General features: G+C 43.0%; 2 protein-coding genes across 5 annotated transcripts in view; one reads left to right on the top strand and one right to left on the bottom strand.

Moving 5' to 3' along the window:
* The first annotated feature begins 263 nt into the window (after positions 1-263).
* On the top strand, positions 264-9,406 carry LOC120549428 (thrombospondin-1-like). The gene is made up of 22 exons (XM_039786345.1): positions 264-456; positions 560-643; positions 974-1,533; positions 1,628-1,706; positions 1,843-1,932; positions 2,032-2,141; positions 2,431-2,556; positions 3,009-3,105; positions 3,208-3,381; positions 3,476-3,652; positions 3,748-3,921; positions 4,009-4,289; positions 4,370-4,588; positions 4,694-4,801; positions 5,211-5,370; positions 5,473-5,591; positions 5,943-6,177; positions 6,335-6,562; positions 6,648-6,919; positions 7,006-7,103; positions 7,207-7,346; positions 7,448-9,406. The coding sequence occupies exons 2-22, from the start codon at positions 580-582 to the stop codon at positions 7,453-7,455; spliced, it is 3,519 nt and encodes a 1,172-aa protein (XP_039642279.1). The 5' UTR covers positions 264-456; positions 560-579; the 3' UTR covers positions 7,456-9,406.
* A 1,718-nt stretch (positions 9,407-11,124) lies between these two features.
* fsip1 (fibrous sheath interacting protein 1) overlaps positions 11,125-19,273 on the bottom strand; it is a 46,663-nt gene continuing 38,514 nt past the window's right edge. For all 4 annotated transcript variants that reach the window (XM_039785806.1, XM_039785808.1, XM_039785809.1 and 1 more), the window contains one exon: positions 11,125-11,398. In XM_039785806.1, the coding sequence (XP_039641740.1) occupies positions 11,288-11,398 (111 nt within the window). In that variant the 3' untranslated portion in view covers positions 11,125-11,287. The remainder of the gene's footprint in view (positions 11,399-19,273) is intronic.

Here is a 19,273-nt window from a genome sequence, read left to right as displayed (position 1 = left end):
TACAGTTAAGACTATTTGACGAATAATTTCACTTTTATTTGACCGGAAACGACCAGTCTTGGCTCCGGAGCGTGTATGAAATATTTGTCCGGTGATGGAAATCCAGCTCAGGAATGCATTTTTCCCCTCTGTGTGTGCGTCTCGGATGTTACTCTGACTGGATGTGAGGTAAGAAAACAAGTCCGTCCCTCTCTCCTGCAGCCGTGCCATTGGTTCAGGCGGGACCTCAGGAATGTCCTCAAACTGTTTAAATAGCACTTGTATCGGTAGGATAAGTCAGTAGAATAAGTCTAAGCAGCGGAATAAATCCCGGATAGGATCTCATAGAGACTTTCCAACGATCTACACAAAACTAATGAGCCTGTAAAAGAGCTACAGGAAGAGAAACGGGATACATAATCGGACAAGCAAGGACTTTTTTCTTATCTTTTTTCAGAGGGGATTTTCATTTCAAAGGTTTGTAGACTATATTATTTTTTATCATTATTTATTTTTTGACAAAATGTAGCCTGGATGTGTCCCGTAACGGCGTGTTCTGTTATTCTTGCACTTGCAATAGGAATCACTAGAGATTTCGATATGATGCTGTGTGGCATCTTTTTGCTGTTGATGCTTTGGAGCTGTGAAGGCGCAAGATTGGCAGGTGAGATGGAAAAAAGTTTGTTAATAGTGGATGGTTGTTTTTTTTTACCTAAGTATTTCCATATGTAAATCATCTCTACAGGGACTGTAACTGTAACTGTGATACACACTAACATTTTAATAATATTCTGTATATTAATAAAGTTATATTCTTGTAATGTTTTGCTGTTGTATAGTCCTAGTAAATATAGTATATTTTATATATTTATTTATTTATTTATATAAACGTATTACTTTGGGGTTTCTTTGTTTTTATGCATTTTCATGCACACTGTCATTATGAGAGAAAAAAAAAAAACTAAACAATGCTCTTTCTTTTCTTTGACCGCAGAGAATCGGGATGATAACAGTGTGTATGACTTATTTGATCTGGCCCGGGTAAACAAGAGAGGCAATGGAGTGAGTTTGGTCAAAGGTGAAGATCCCTACAGCCCTGCATACAAGCTCCTCAATGCAGACCTGATCCCCCCAGTCCCCGACAGCTCCTTCAGGGACCTCCTTGACTCCATCCAGGCTGAGAGGGGCTTCCTCCTCCTGGTCAACCTGAAGCAGTTCAAAAAATCCAGGGGCAGCCTTTTGACCATCGAGAAGAATGACGGATCCGGACCCGTTTTGGAGATCATCTCCAACGGAAAGGCGAACACTCTGGATGTGGTCCACTCCTTCATGAACCAGCAGCAGGTCGTGTCCATCGAGGATGCTGATTTGGCCACTGGACACTGGAAGAACATCACGCTGTTCGTTCAGGATGACCGCGTGCAGCTTTATGTCGGCTGTGAGGAGATCAATGTATCAGAGATGGATGTGCCAATCTACAAAGTTCTGTCCCAAGAGGTGGCAGACATTGCCAGGCTCAGGATTGGAAAGGGAGCTGTCAGGGACAAATTCAAGGTGAGGTCTACACAAGCTCACATAATAACTGATGTAAGAAAATAAAGGTTTAGTAGATCCAAGTGTCTCTTAACTGGAATGTATTTTCCTACAGGGAGTGCTTCAAAATGTGCGCTTTGTATTTGGGACCACTCTTGATGCCATACTGAGAAATAAGGGATGCCAGAGTGGAGGTAAGTCTGAAAAATAAATCAAATATATCATGTGCCCTTAACTGAGTGTATCTTATTTGGCTGCAAAATATGGAATACCACATTGTTCTCCAGTGAACAGAAATAATTTGTCTTCTCTCCCCTTCCCCCCATGCAGCTACTTTAACTGATGTCATGACCCTGGACAACCCAGTCAATGGCTCCAGCCCCGCTATTAGGACTGATTACACCGGCCACAAAGCCAAAGGTGAGACTTCTCTTCCCCGAAGTGTGTCTCTGTTCTATTGGTCAGTTGTAAGCTTTAAGAGGTGAAGTCATTTATTGGACTCTTCTCTCCTGTATTCAGATCTGCAGTCTGTTTGCGGCTTCTCTTGTGAGGACATCGCCGGCATGTTTAAGGAGCTCAAGGGACTCGGTGTGGTTGTTAAACAGCTGTCGAATGACCTCCGCAAAGTGGTAAGCTCCAAGGGCCATCAGGGTCTGCTCTTGGTCATCATTCACTCCCTCTTTTCTAACGCGTTCCCAGTGCGTAGCCACTTGTCGCTGTAATGGCAGTCCCTGGCCAAGTCCTTAATGAGACCCATGTGAATACACAAATATGTTTGGCTGTCGGTTGCATTTGCACTGCTTCGCTAGAGTCAAGCAATGTCTTAATCACGGTGTCGGTCAGTGATTCATTTGTATTGGAACTTTGGCAAAGGGAAAGTTTTCCATCCTGAGCAACTCTCTCTCTTTTTTCCTCCAGTCTCATGAGAGTTCACTGCTGAAAATTCAAATGAACATCCACAGTGGAATTTGCATCCACAACGGCATCGTTCACAAGGACAAAGATGAATGGACCGTGGATGGCTGCACAGAGTGTACCTGCCAGGTAAGTGTCATCACAGATGCTGGAATGCAACCTTTAAACAAGCCAGGAATCAGCTGAGGAAAGACGCTGCCCTGTTTCCTGTATCCCTGCTGTAATGAAGTGATAATAGTGTTTATGTTAGCACCTCCATGTATAACCACATCACTTCTGTCTGAAAGCCATCAACACTTGTTCTCGACTAGCAACAAAGCAGCATGGTGCCTTTTCCCCCACCAGCAACATCTCGTGAAGGTTGTTGTGTAATTAGTTAGGTGTTAGTGGGAGAGTGTTGGGGAGGATTATGTTTTCTATCAACACAGCAGGAGTGTCATGTCCCTGATGAAGATCACTCACTGTAAAATATAATGATTAGGCTTGGAACAGCACTTGCAAGCCTCTGTTTTTTTCTGTAGCCAGTCAACCAGTCAGCTCATTCATTATTCTTGTACTAATTCAACTGTTCCTCTATCCAGAACTCTGCTACTGTGTGTCGCAAAATCTCCTGCCCTCTGATCCCATGTGCTAATGCCACCGTGCCCGACGGAGAGTGCTGCCCTCGCTGTGGAACACGTAAGCTTATTTTTTAAATGTGCTGCACTTTTCAGCTGATATTCTTTATTTCCTTCTCGATATCTTTTTCCCAAGGTAACTTTATGTCTTCTCCGCCTACAGCGAGCGACTATGCAGAGGATGGTTGGTCCCCCTGGTCTGACTGGACCCATTGTTCGGTGACTTGTGGTCGGGGCATCCAGCAGCGTGGACGGTCCTGCGACCGCATCAACAGCAACTGTGAGGGCACCTCTGTCCAGACCCGTGACTGCTACCCCATGGAATGTGACAAACGCTGTAAGTCACTGAGCATTCTTAACACAGCAATTGTGACAATACATTTTCTCTGTTTCAGAGCATGATGAATTAATTGTGTATGCATTGGTAACAGTCAAACAGGATGGTGGTTGGAGCCACTGGTCTCCCTGGTCTTCGTGCTCTGTGACCTGTGGTGAGGGGGTCATCACCCGGATACGCCTCTGCAACTCTCCCACACCCCAGATGGGTGGCAGTGACTGCCAGGGAGAAGGACGTCAAACGGAAATCTGCCAAAAGTCACCCTGTCCTAGTGAGTTGAATATCAGTAGCAGAGTATATACATTATTTAAGAGTGTCTGAATTGAGGGGGGGCATGCTGAATGTTGTTTTTATGCTACTTTTTAGTCAATGGAGGTTGGGGACCTTGGTCACCATGGAACACCTGTACTGTTACCTGTGGTGGAGGAGTCCAGATCCGCAAACGTCTCTGCTCTGACCCCGTCCCCAAATATGGAGGAAAGGATTGTGTTGGAGATGCTACTGTGACTCAAGTGTGCAACAAACAGGACTGTCCTATTGGTAAGCATTTAAGATTGAACAAATATTAAAGAAGTCATTATTCACAACAGATTACTCTTTTAAAGTACAAATTATTTTTCTCTACAGATGGTTGTCTCTCCAGCCCATGCTTCCCTGGCGCAAAATGCACCAGCTTCCCCGATGGCTCTTTCCAGTGCGGCAAGTGTCCACTTGGCTACGCTGGGAACGGCATCACATGCAAAGACATTGACGAGTGTGAAGAGGTCCCTGATGCTTGTCACACACATAATGGAGTCCATCGCTGTGAAAACACTGAACCCGGCTACAACTGCCTGCCCTGCCCCACACGTTTCTCAGGACCTCAGCCTTTTGGAAAAGGAGTGGAACAGGCAACTGCTAAAAAACAGGTTTGAGTTATTACTTACTGACTACTGCGGCTAGTAGACTAGCTGCTTGCATTTTTTTAATTCTCTGTAATTTTCTTTAGGTTTGCAAACCCCGTAACCCTTGCCAAGATGGTAGCCACGACTGCCATAAAAATGCAAACTGCATCTACTTGGGCGTCTTCTCTGAATCCATGTTCCGCTGCGAGTGCAGGCCAGGATATGCCGGAAATGGCCGGATTTGCGGAGAGGATAGTGACCTGGACGGATGGCCCAATACTAACCTGCATTGTGTGGAGAACGCCACCTACCACTGCAAGAAGGTAGCCAGACCCCACATGGACAGAAACACAAAAAGGCATTATTACCCATCCACACTCTATTATTATGACGATTACCTCCTTAACCGCTCCTTTGTTCCTTTACAGGATAACTGCCCCAACCTTCCCAACTCTGGCCAGGAAGATCATGACAAAGATGGCCTGGGTGATGAATGTGACCATGATGATGACAATGATGGGATCCCCGATGATAGGGTGAGTCATCAAAGCAGTTTATTTTAGCCCCAAAGTGTGCTTTTCTCAGAGACCAGACATAGCAATCAGCAGCAGCTATCCTTCCTTTGGGCAGTAGGAATGTAAAGTCTCTATGTTTGTGTGCTTTCACCAGAGAGTGGAAAACATGTAACATAGGATAAAGCCAGAATTGAGGATGATGTGGCTTTTTGCCCATAATTCTTAGTGTGTATTTGGAAAGTTGGGCAAAAAAGAAAAAATGCTGTGGTAATAATTACCAGATCGCTTGCAGTGGAATAACACATTCCAGCAAAAGTTAGAGAAAAAAACAAGCCTTGAAAGCAGTTTTGTTTCTATAAATATAATTTCTTTGAGTAATGACCCATTTAAGTAATTTTATTATGCTCTTGATATTTTTCTATGAATTTAGGACAACTGCCCAAAAGTGTACAACCCTGCCCAGTATGACGCAGACAGAGATGACATTGGCGACCGCTGTGACAACTGTGTGTACGAGGCTAACACTGACCAAACCGACACTGACAACAACGGAGAGGGTGACGCCTGTGCCGTTGACATTGATGGTGATGGTAAGTGGTTTCTGCAAATTCCATCCAAGGCATCTTTCATGCCTTTCCTTAGCCATAAAAAGCATTTGCACAGGCTAAGATAAGTATGTTTTGACTCAACAGGCATTCTGAACGAGAATGATAACTGCCCATATGTTTACAACGTGGACCAGAGAGATACCGACAGGGACAGGGTGGGAGACCATTGTGACAACTGCCCTCTCGAGCACAACCCTGATCAGGTAACGTCAGATTTCTTCTTTCCATTACAAGCCATTCTGGGTAACATAGATCAATGTGCCATGTAACTATGTAGAAGTTCCTGCTTTAATGAAAGAGAGGAATGTGACAGCTTTGAGGGGAAAAAAAAGTGCAATGCTCCCTTTCTCTATTCATCCACCTTTGGAACAAATATGAATGTGTCTGAGGGGACATTGCTTGCATACCTGAAATCAAGGGGCTACATTTTAATCAGTAGCACCTCTCATATTGAGGCTTGCAAAAAACAGTGAAGGGAGGTATTTGAAGTGAGGACAAGACTCTTATAGTGTGATTGGGAAATCTCATCATAAAGGAATTCTGTTCTCCTACAGATCGACTCTGACTCAGATCGCATAGGAGACAAGTGCGACAACAACCAGGACATTGACGAGGATGGTCACCAGAACAACTTGGACAACTGCCCCTACATACCCAATGCCAACCAGGCAGACCACGACAAGGATGGCAAGGGTGACGCCTGTGACCATGACGATGACAACGACGGCATTCCTGATGACAAAGACAACTGTAGGCTGGCATTTAACCCTGATCAGCTGGATTCTGATGGTGAGTCAGTCTCTCAACGTTGTGTCATATGTGGTCTTTTGAAACATTGGCGCCATTTACCGGACAACTAGTGCCTCAGTTAAATGATTTATTTTGGGCTTAGTTTTTTTTTTTTTTTTTTTTTTTTTTGACTTCAATGTCTAATTTTTCCTCTCAGGTGATGGCCGTGGTGACGTGTGCAAAGACGATTTTGACCAAGACAATGTTTTGGACATCCATGATGTGTGCCCGGAGAACTTTGCCATCAGTGAAACAGACTTCCGCAGATTCCAAATGGTTCCTTTGGACCCCAAGGGCACCTCCCAGATTGACCCCAACTGGGTGGTCCGGCATCAGGGCAAGGAGTTGGTGCAGACTGTCAACTGCGATCCTGGCATTGCTGTTGGTACGTAATACACAGTCAGACATTTCGCTGCATGAACATAAAGTGGTAGAGAACCATTTCTAAACCATCTGTCATCTTAATTTAGGCTTCGATGAGTTCAGCGCAGTGGATTTCAGTGGAACGTTCTTCATCAACACGGACAGAGATGACGACTACGCTGGGTTCGTGTTTGGCTACCAGTCCAGCTCACGCTTCTACACTGTCATGTGGAAACAGATCACACAGACCTACTGGTCCCACACACCCACAAGAGCTCAAGGCTACTCTGGCCTGTCAATCAAAGTGGTCAACTCCACCACCGGGCCTGGTGAGCATCTGAGGAACGCCCTGTGGCACACCGGAGACACCCCTGGACAGGTGAGAGTAGAGTGATTGATTCAGGTTTCAAGACATCATTCTAGACAATGTTTGACACTTTTCTCATCGCGACTTATCCTTTTCAGGTGCGCACTCTGTGGCACGACCCCAAGAACATTGGCTGGAAGGACTTCACCGCCTACAGATGGCATCTGACCCACAGACCCAAGACTGGTCTTATTAGGTACGTTCAAAACCTAAGAAGCATGCCCTTTCATTCAATTACAAATCTGCATAAGTTATATCAAAATGGCAATGAGCTCACGTGATTATGTTTTCTTTTTTAGAGTGGTCATGTATGAAGGCAAGAGAATCATGGCTGATTCTGGAAACATTTATGACAAGACCTACGCTGGTGGGCGACTAGGCTTGTACGTCTTCTCTCAGGAGATGGTTTACTTCTCAGACCTCAAATACGAATGCAAAGGTAAGCACATAAGCGAGGGTTTGAAATTTAAAAAAGACTGGTTTCATCACCTTTGACTTTATTTGTAACGTGTTTCCTTTTTTTTTTTAAATGTCTTTCAGATACATAACTGGACCACAGAGCCTTCCGTCCGTCAATATGAATATATAATACGAGAACTGGATTGATTTCTCTTTAACCTTATTCTTTTGCCAACTGCACATGGGAGGAATGACGAGGAAGTGAGCTAACATGAGGTAAACTGACCTCAGGACTTAAAGCCAAATGAAAGTTCAATAATGATTCTGCACCACTGCACCAAACTCAAATAGTGAGCGCAGCTCTGCTCAGAAGACATTGGCCCTCTCACCTTGTCATTTTATTGCTTTGCACATCTGAACGATTTTCGGTTGGCAGTATTCCTCTGTGGATGAGAGACCAAAGGGAAGAGTGTTCCATGTTTTTTTATTTTTATTTTTGAGCATTAATATACATCTGCTGTGGACTCAAAGATGCTTGTTTCAGTATGAAGAAAGCAGTAGGATAACTTTCTTAGGCCAGGGTAAATATACCCCTTGAAGGAACTGTTGAGGGACCATGGACAGTATGGACTGACTGTTACTATCAAAGAGAGTGAATGTTGTTTGTGTGTTTGTGCATGTGTGCCACCCAACAGGCATTGTTATGAAGACAACCGCGTCAATTGTTTAGTTTTGATGTCTCTTAACAACCCCTTACCCCACCCCAAGCAGACCTGTCTACGAGGTCTCGTATTTAGCCGAGACTTAGAGCTGGCCCAAAACATTCACCTTCTCAGGAAAGAGCACAAGAAGAAATGAGGAGAGCACAAAATTCAGGACAGCACAGGACCCCCAAAACAGGTGCACTCAACACTGCTTTGGAACAGTAATTATTAGCAAATATTATGTTAATATCTCTAATCTTTACTGAATGTGTCAAGGGACGTAAACAGCGGGGCCATTCTATTTCCTGTCATGATTAAACCATTGTAAGTATGGCTGTTTGTATAAAAGTATTCATCACAGAGGCTTTAATTCTCGCTCATCTCTGCATCCTAAAATGTTGTCAGCAATTTATTCCAATTAACTTAAATCAATATCCACTAATGGCAAAATATGGCAATACATTTGACCAAAACAGTTAAAATGTAAAAGATTGGCATCAGTTACTAAAGTATTCTGCTTCTGCACAGTGTGCATGACTGGTGTGCCTGAGCTTGTGTGTACATTTCTGACAGGATAGGGAAAATCAAAGGAAACCCTTTATGTACAAATATTACCTCATTAATTCTTTTTGTATGAGGCCAGAAAGACACAATAATCACTTGTCTTAGCAACAGAGTATAGATTGGTTGGCTTCTTTTTTTTTTTTAGCAAGACTCTAGTATAATTTATATGCTGTATATTAAAGGCTGACATGTTTTGGGAATCCTGTGGGTCACTGGATTCCCGTGGGATTCCCGCGGGATGGGAGTGAATTTCACTATTGATCACATGACACGGACTGGACAGGAAAAACGTCAACGAAAGCGAGCGGGACGGGAATAATAATAACAATAGGTCAGTTTTTATATGCAGTTCTAGTATGAATAAAGGCTATTTTCACGGGAACTGGATGGGACGGGAGTCATTCTTACGGGATATGACAGGACAGGAGTTTTTTGTGGGAGTGGGATGGGACAGGAGTGAAAATCCACAGGAACGTAAAGGATTAAAGAAATGTTGTCTTTTGTTGTGCTATATGTTTTCTCTGTGCATTTGTTTTGATAAATTATTATGTTGGTTTTATGTTGAGGTTATTTCATTTGTGTAGATATATGCTATTTAAATAATTTATCTAGAAGCGTAGCCTCATATGGAAGCGTTTCTGTCTGTATAAACTTATTTGCACACTGCCATGAGGATGTCTTTGTTATTTTGGTTTTTGTTTGTGTCCTTTTTTAATTATTAGTGAAGCTTTTCTATAAACTTTGTACTATAGTTTCTACCCAAAGTGCTGTTTATACTCCTACCTGGTATTTTGTAATGTCAAGTGAACAATAAACACTTCAGGAAAAAAAGTATCTTGGTCGGTTGGTGTCTTTTTGGGCAAACAAATAGTCTCAAGACTTCTTCCTCAGGGATTTTAAGACTTCATGTCTACTCTGATTGAGGTCTTCTACCTAGAAAAGCAAAAGGAGTTGAGCCATGCTGTGTCAAGCGACTGGAATCCATTAGTTTGAGTCTGGTGAAGCCTTGGAGAAAGGGAGTATCCTTGGGAGTCAACAGCAGGATAACGCAATATGAAGTATAACCCACTTACACAGCTCATCCATATAGATCTGATTACACATTACAGAGGCATCTCTTTACTCCTTTTAAGTACGACACTCCATGTGAGATTTAGGCATAATGAATTTTGCACTCTAAAGTGATAAATGCACTCCCTTTGGGCACATAAACTTACGGCTGTGATCCACTCTTGCCAGCAAGAATGTGTATTTAAATTCCACAGTTTTTCATAAAAATGTCTCAATAAAACTTGATAAAGTAGATGAGGTATCCATAGACTGGGTCTGCAGCTCGCTGACTGTTCTGCTGAAAGAGCCTGCACCGGTGTATCACCAGCAAGCAGAATTCAGACTGCTAATTTAGATGTTTCACAGGGCCTGACAGAGCTGTAATCTAAGGCCCTAGTGAAGGCCGTGCCAGAAAACCCAGACAGTCTCAGTATGCCACAGGTCTCTTTACATTCAGAAGTGACCTCATTCTTACCACACTGAGCTCACTGTGTTTCCATTACCCCAAATGAGCGGGCATATCTTCTCTACTGAAGATATATCGTGTCAATTAAATATACGGTATTTTGTAAAACAGACAAAAACGTATACATGTGCATTTATGGAATTATTACAAATGTATGAAAGGATTCTAATCTAGTGGTGTCAGTCTGTAAAGTGTTTGCGTGTGCTCTGTTGGATCTGTGCGAGGTGTCTGTTAAGATTCCCGAACAGATAGCGCTGCAGGTTTCACTCATAGCAGGGCTCTTGTTGGGGTTTGACCTCGGAGGCTCACCTGGCCGACGTGTTTTCAGTCCAGAGGAATTTGAGATAACTCCTGCCGTTTAGACAGGGTCAGAATGCGTGGGTGAGGTGAAGAGTGAGGCGAACAGGCCTGTAGGTGTCCAGTGCCAGGAGAGAGGAAAGGCAGGACCTCTGGGCCGAGATCAGCCAGGTGCAGGCTTGCTACTCACACTGTGCAAGCAGGAGCAAATAGGAATCTTGTCAACAGCTCGACAAATCTCCCAAACAAACCAAAAAGCATCATTCTGAAATTAAGCTGGAAAAAGGTCACACAGGGTCCTGTTTAAGAAGATCCTACTAATCTGCACACTGAAGCAGATCACCTATAGAGACAGGAATGAAAGGAATGCTTTAAGTGGATCTGACTACCACTCCTGTCTCATCATTAACAGCCACACATTAGGAGAATACAACATAGCGTTCAGACTTTTTTATGTGTGTAGTGGAACATTCTGCGGCCAATGTACATGGTTATTAGATTTAATGACTGCAATTTTCTGTTCTCATCTATGATCCTCAGGTTAATACAAAGAGTGGCCCTGCTGTGCTGTTTCCTCATGCAGGCCATAAACACAAATAAAAACAATGGGATGCAATCCAGCTGCATATTGAAAACATGGAGACGAATTATAATACAGTTCTTGTCCTCAGTTTGCCAAATAACAGTTGTGGTTAGAACTAAAAAAATTGTTTTATATATCTACAAAAATCCAAACATTTTACAGTGTCCAAAATGTTTATTGTAATAGGGTTAGAAATATTATGGTATTTAAATATGTTTAAATCCAGTCATTTTTCTCTCACAACCCCCCTAGTAGCCTAGTGACATCCCAGCAATGATGCATCTTGATAGCAGGGCTTCACATGGATTAAGCCTTTCTTAGGGTCTCATGGTGTCATTCGTCTCAAGATCCTGGGTCCGGCTCTCTGTCAGCTCACATCCATCCAGCAGACTAAGTAACTGCTCTTCAGTGAGGTCTGGTGACTCATTCTGTAGGAAGACACAAACATAATGTATGTATGATGTATGACCAAAGGGTTAAAGACAGAAGCCCCACTTTGTTACAACTGTATAGGCTAACCCCCTGGGTAAAGCTTTATTTATGGTTGTGCGAATTAAGGCTCCACGCAGAGCTTTCGCCGTAGCCTACAACCCAGTAAGCACACACACGTAGCCATGACTTATGCAAAAGATCGCTTCGTCTGCAATTGATCGCAGGTGTTTTTGAAGTGTCATTTAGCGACATGTTTGAAGCGGGTTTTGTCCCGCACAATCTGAATTGTGCTGAATTGCTGCGGAGCTCTCCGGTGTCCGGCAAAAATAGAAGCTCTGCGTATCTGCTCCGGAGGGCTGCGGACCGCCGGAGCTGGGACGCAGTCGGAACGCAGCCGTTCCGCAATCAGTGGAAATACACACAATGACTTTAATCGAAACCTATTGACTCCGCTGCCGTTCTGGAGCCGTTCCACAACTGGTGGAAATTAGGCGTCTGGATGTCGTATTATGATGGAAATCTATACACTGCAGCGATGTAACGATGTAGGTGCAACGCAATCCCAGATCCTCAGTTAATAGCGGGGGTCTTCTATTGAGGAAAACATTGCAACAACGTACTAACGATGTAGGTGCAATGTTATCAGTTTAATCAGAGAATGGGTCGCTTTCTGTTGTAAAACATTTTTCTGCATCTGGCTTGTTTTATTTTTTGATTCTCGAAGTTGTGCTATATGCAGGTCACAAGTTGAATTAATTAATTATTAACTCAATATTGAATCCAAACGTTTCTGTTCACCAAGTTTAGATTTTTTGCAGCCATTGTATTTTGCCATGTGAGTTTGGGAGAATGACATATTTTCATCTAATTAATGTAGGCCTACCTGTCTTTATAAGACACACTGAGGACTTTTTTCTATTGTTGCTGTGCATCTCTTTATTAAACGTACCTGCTATTATTTTGAGTCTTATTTCTATTTCTCTTTTCTTTTCATACAAAACAACTGGCAACCTGAACAACCCCCCCCCCCCCACCCTTCGTCACCACCCATCCACACAAAAATCAAGAAAAGATGACACAGTAAAATATCCCTGATCACTCAACAAAACATATACCAAATAAACATCACAAAATACCAAATGAACATATGTATAAATGACACAATAAGAACATACACATCTCCCCCAGCACAAAGCTTCTTAGGCCTGAAGTTTGTAGGTACTTTTGTGTTGGTGTGTGCGTCAATCTCTTTAAGACAGCGGTGTCAAACTCAACTTCACTAAGGGCCACACTTGGGGGCCAGACATGAAGAGTTTATAGACATGCTTTTATTTAATCGAAGTCAAACATATTTGACTGTATTATTGCATGTCTCATATAGCTTTCTCACTTACAGTTATGTTGACATAAAGCCCTAAAAATAAGGGCAAATCAAGCAAAACAATGATTACATTTTTTTACAGCAACCTGCAGCATAAATATGATAACTCTGCTTCTGTGGGAATTCCTGAGTCTCACTCTCAAAGCACGCAAATCTGCCAAATTCTGCGAGTGTCACATAATTACAGTTCAAAAAAAGAGTTTTCCATCTTTTTGGTTTCTGCGCACAACTAGGCGGGCCAAAATCTATTGTGAACCTATATTGATATGCGGGCCGGATCAAAACTTGCGAGGGGCCGGATTTGGTCCGCGGGCCTTTAAGAGAACAGCAGGAGAACAGCAGGCCTGCATGTGTGTGTGCGTGCGTGGGGAGTGTGTGGTAGAGAGAGTGAGAGAGTGATGGCAATTAGCTTCTGAGCTAGTAGTAGCGACTCAAGAAGCATAGTGAGTGTGAGAGCAGTTCTTGACTTTCTGTTGTCCAGCCACCCCGGAGAGGAGACCGGAGAGAAAATCAACACATATACTGCAGCGGTACGTTTCTCATGGACTTGTGTAATACTCCTACTAATGCGGTAATAGATAAAATTGCAGCAGCTGTTAATTTCGAGATACAATGCAGTGTGTTTACTGAAGGAGTCGTGTGTTAGCCGCCACTAGCGTGCATGAACTTCAGTAACGTTAGCACAGATGCTAATCTTCGGCTAGTTTCGTAGCTTCGGACGACAGAGAACCAGATAGTGCACTTGGTGACCAGGTAAAGCCCAGCTGCACCTCTGGCGACGTGGGAGGAGAGAGGCTCTTTTCACCTGACTGTTCAAGGAGTGTTTACCGCGGACCCGTGGTCTCCGCCGACAAGGACTGAGACTAGTAACGTTACTGAGATTACCTAAACGTCAGCGGGGTGAGTAACCAATTGCGGCCACATTCATCGGCGGACTTTTTTTGTGGCCCAACCGTAGACTGTATATTAGTCTATGAGCCCAACGCACGCCAGCCACGAGCAAGCCTGTAACGGGGGTTACATTTAAAAGACAATTTTCTCGGCTTTTTTGTTTATTTAGTTTAAAGTGTGGGCCCACTTGTATCTTGTGCATTTTCATATTGTGATTGTTGATCTTTTGAGTTACATTACTCTAGGTCAGGGCTCACCAACCTTTTCTAAACTGAGAGCTACTTCATGGGTATTGAGTCATATGAAGGGCTACCAGTTTGATACACTCTTCTGAAATAACAAATGTACTCAGTTTGCCTTTAGTTATAAATGATTATTAATGATTAATGATAGTTATATATGATTATTAGTTATATATGATTATTAATGATTAATGATACTCATCTATGTGAAGACACTGATCATGTTAATGATTTCTCACAAAAATTATCAACAATGACTTAACAAGGTGGGAAACAGATCAATATTCAATTTTCATTTTTAGAACAGGCCTGAGGGCTACTCATGTGGTCCTTGGGGGCTACCTGGTGCCTGCGGGCACCGTGTTGGTGACCCCTGCTCTAGGTCTTTTTGCATATGTCCATAAGCTGGCAAACGTAGCTTACAAGATATACATAACTACTTCCTTAGGCATATTTATTCCAACACATGTCTTTTAAAGGATCTCTACATACCTACACATTACAAGAAAAACTAACGTTTAATAAACTAATATCCTACACCGTGATATTTAATATAAAAACCGTAACTGTACGTACACACCGCCACCGACTTGAGCTTCTAAAGATACCGGAAGTCATTCATTTTCAGTGGAAGCTGGCTTCTCTCAGCTGCAAGGAGCGTCAAATCTGTCGGCGTCGCGTTTTGGGCATTTTGAGCGTCCAGAGCGTCCATCAGAAAGAACTTTGGTCAACTTTATGGTAATGAGCTATGGCGCGGTTCAGCGGCAAGCAGCGGCAAACGGCAGCAACCAATTGGAATATAGACGTCCTTCGCGCTGGCTGATCCCAGAGAAACATACGATGTAAACTTTTGTTCCTACCAAGACATTAGTTCCATGAAAATGGAGGAAAATCTCATAATCGCCGTTGCTGGGTTCCCCTATCATTTATGATATGATATTGTTTGCGTATAGGGACCAGTTAACGTTACCTGCCGGTCACATGGTCTCTAAACAGTCTGCTCATGGTGAAGTCCTGCACGGATCAACAGCTGGCAGCTGCTCGCTCTGCCTGCATTCTGCTGCGGTTCAGCGGCTAACGAGCGAGCTAACTGCTAACAGACACCGCCGCGACCAACAAACAATACAAATTCTGTCATTATATATATGCAATTTATAAAGGGTTTCTAGTGTCAATGGATTGGCCGTGCAGTGGCTGCTTGTGCTTTTTCTTCAATCGTGTGTTGAACATGATTGATGAATGCTGCCACGTCAGAGCGGCCAAAGCGTCAATAAGCTTCCCCGTACTTTTTGACAAGCGTCCTCGACAGGGCGGCCAGAGCTTCTTTGCAGCTCAAGTCGGCGGCGGTGTGTACGTACAGTAATAGACCTCTCTCTGCACCCTCTGCACCACTAAACAATTAGCCCCATATGGCAAGCAGGAAAGCTAGCTTAGCAGCTAGCCGGCCAGCCTCTAAATTAGTAAAATGTAAGACCTTAATGTTTAATTCACACGCTCTTGTCAAATCTAAGGAAAGCACATTGCTATCGCCAGATGAGTGAGTGATTGGCTTATTTTACAGTAACCACTGTATGATGAAGGCATGTTGGGTGGAGGAAATTGGCAAGCTAACATTAGCTAATGAGCCAGTAGTGGGCCATTCGGTCGCTCCGCTCCCACTGTAGGAAGACTTCTTTGCCGAGAGAACGGAAGACAGCCCGGGAGAGGCACAGTCCAGTTAGCCATCTCCCGGTATCGCTGTCTTCCCGGCGGGGAGTGAAGCAGAGGGACCGTAGGCTCTGTCAGTGTTGGGAAAGTTCACTTTCTACATGAACTAGTTCAAAGTTCAGTTCACAAATTTAAAAATGAAGTAGTTCAGTTCATAGTTCATACTTCAAAATTTTGAACTAAGTTCACAGTTCCAAAAATGAACTAGTTCATAGTTCTTTTTTTCCATATGTTGCTTCAGTTCAATGTGCCGGATTTTCTTTTTGAAAGCCGGCGGGCAAAGTTTGCACAGAAATGTAAGATTTTTCCCATCTTCCCTGACCTTGTCATAAAACTCGTTTAAATGATCATACGATCATCACTCCTTGCTGCTTCTTCGCCTCCATGCTGCTTTTTGTTTTGATGACGCATGCAGCGGTGCGACACTGGAGGCTGGTGTTGCCAGATTGGGTGTTTTTTCCGCTACATATTAAGGCCTGTTTACGGTGTGTTTTAGCCAGGTTTTCGCCTGGAAAGCTCTATAGAAATCTGACACTCTATTGAACAAAGTTAAACGGAGAAACGTTAAGACACCAGAATGAACGAGTTCACAGTAACGTTCATCAGGCAGTAATACAGTACGTTCAGTTCACGTTCGCCCAAAATATGAACGAGTTCATGAACTATCGTTCAATGAACGCGTTCAGGCACAACACTGGGCTCTGTTCGGTTCTGCTGCTGCTGGCTAGAGCAAATGCTGTTTTGTTGTGGGTATATCATAGCAAAGGTATCCGGTTTCCCTTGTGTTGTTGAATGATGAATAGATTACCGCCATCTGCTGGCTTGGGGAGTTATTTCATTGTACGCATGCGCAAAACGTAGGTGGTACTTGGCAGTCAGCTGTAGTCTGTGCAGTGTGTTCCGGTGCAAATTTTTGGCACAGACAAAGGCGACGAAGGCCGACAAGAGGCGACGCCACAGGTGGAATCTGTGGGGTTGTGTTGAAGTCTCAACGGCCGCAAACCAAGACCATTGGCATCACCAACACTGACGCCAACGTTTCGCCGCCTGATTGGGTCTTATCGGTCATGACGTCTCGTTCTCTGACTAAGCTACTAACGTTACCATGGCACCTACCAGCAACAGGCGGAGTATACATGTTTCCCCCGGCACGCACATGCCCAGTAAATGAGAATGTTAATGAGATATGCGGTTTGGGCATGTTAGTTTAACAGAGATTATCTCTTCTACTGGAGCTAAAAACTCTTGTGTGCACGGAGATCGCTTTTGGCTCAAAACTCCACTTAAAAACCAAAACGTAGCACTGTAAATGTAGCCTTAGATATTATTACAGAAGTGACGACAGAATATCTTTCAGCTTAACTGCTGATATCTTCCTAACATCCTCCCCTAAAATTGTTCCCATTACGAACATTCTTTACTGGGCTTAAAATTTAGTTGTTGACAAATCCAGACAATGTGTTGTATTAATGCATGACGTGATAATAGTGGCAGTTCATAATAATATTGCTGCACTCCTCCCCTTGTGCCTAGTTGGAAGCCGCCTGGGGAACACACTTCCATTTGGATGTAACTGTTGTTTTTCTAACTGATAAGTCAGACTTCTACTAGGCAGCCTTCTGAGAGTGCATGTGAGTTCAAGGGGAAAAGCCAACCTTCTTAAAGTAGGTTCTAAGAGAAAGGGTTCAGAATGTGAAAAAACTGTCAATATTTATTCATGGGAGTGATGGGCTTTCTGCAACTATAATTTCTGATATAAAATTAATATTGTCCATGTAAACTTAATCACAATAACAAGGTGAGACATGTATCATTTACCTATATGCACGAGTGCTCATAGACAGTTCGCCTATCTTAGTGTGAGGTTGCTGTACTTTTGTTTAGACAGCTGCAACCCAACTGTCAATTTGTTCGATAAATATCCCCTCATTAGCTTATTATTTTTTTTTTTTATGAAGCCAGACCTTAAATCTCTGGGTTGAATAGTAATCATTGTCCTCTTTCTCTCAGCATGTGCACTTGTGTTTCTAGCTGTCATCCCACTCTGAACAGAATGTTCCTGGCCTTTTTAAAGAAGAGATGTCTTGATCTCGTTATTCGGTGCCTGATCCTGATGAGTCATAAGGTATAATATATAACTTAATTCTTTTGGCCATTTGGCAGCGGAACAAGTAGTGGGCTTTGAAGGTGCTAGTAGGTGGATTTTGTTGCCTCTGGACAGAATCAGGTTAGTGGTTTACCCCTGTTTCCAGACTGCATGCTTAACTAAGCTGACTGGCTGTAGCTTCATACTTTAGTGCTATTAATTTGCACTTCTGTTTCTGTGCAATAAAGTGAACAAGCATATTTCCGAAAATGTCAAATTATTTATTTAATATAGAAGTATTTATTAGGGCAGTTTTGAGATCCACAGATACAAGTTCAAATGCAAACCTATTAATAACCTGTACTATTTGAATACAGCCTACACCAGTGTGACCAATCTCAGGCACTCTGTTCTGAGACAGAGAGAATATTATGTGCATGCATTTGCTAACGTCTTCCCCACATCCCGCGAGACAAAATCACATTCCTGTGTATCATCTATCCACTGAAGATTTGCATTCCTCCTCTGACCAGACCACCCTCTGAAACTCTCCAGTAGGGCTGCAACTAACGATTATTTTTACAGTCGATTGATCAGTTGTTGTTTTTTTTCTTTTCTCGATTAATCTATTAGTGGTTTGATCCACATTTTTCACCATTTTAGAGACCAGTGTTTCCTAAAAGCCCAAGATGACGTCCTCAAATGTCTTGTTTTGTCCACAACTCAAAGATATTCAGTTTACTGTCACAGAGGAGAGAAGAAACTAGAAAATATTCACATTTAAGAAGCTGGAATCCAAGAATTTTTTTTCTTTCGTTTTTAAAAAAATTACTCAAACCGCCTAATCAATTATCAAAATGGTTGGCGATTAATTTAAGAGTTGGCAACTAATTGATTAATCTTTGCAGCTCTACTCTCCAGCACCTTGCAACAACCTAGTTGCTGATAGACATCTCTACCAGACAAATCCTGTCAATTTTCAAAGTCCTCCACAATGTAATGACACCCTTTTTTAGGTCATGACATGTTGGGCCATGTTACTCATTTATGACCCCTGCAATTACTCAAGCTGCTGCAAATCCTCTCCTACCAATGGATAGGAGACCAAAGGCACCATGGAAACATTCCAGCCTCTATGCCCCCTGCAGCACTGCATGTTGTTCTCCTTTGACATGCATGTAGCACAGACATGGCCCTTTGCCTGTGGACTTGACCTTCCCCTCTAAATGGTGACTACACTTAACTTCCCTTCTGAGGCCAGTTCTAAGTATCCTCCCTTCACCCCAAATAAAAATGTTTTTATTTATTTTGTCCTTGTCGATTTAACTAATCATAAAAATGCCACATCATAATATGTTTTACTAATATCCGATTAGCTGGTTTGGCCCTATACAACATAGAGAGACTCAGCAAGAGATCATGTCACTGATGTGTCTGATCAGTAGACGCTGTCACTTGATCACTGCAATAGGCGGCCCACGGCCCACTGATCCGTTCTGTTTACAAATGGCATATTTAAGCCAAAAATATTAGTAAAGACCGTAGGATTGATAAGCTACAACAT

Source organism: Perca fluviatilis, chromosome 20 (genome assembly GCF_010015445.1).
Source record: "Perca fluviatilis chromosome 20, GENO_Pfluv_1.0, whole genome shotgun sequence".
NCBI classification, from domain to species: Eukaryota; Metazoa; Chordata; class Actinopteri; order Perciformes; family Percidae; genus Perca; species Perca fluviatilis.
The sequence above is the reverse complement of the archived record's forward strand: the minus strand, read 5'-3'. Positions and strand labels throughout refer to the sequence as shown.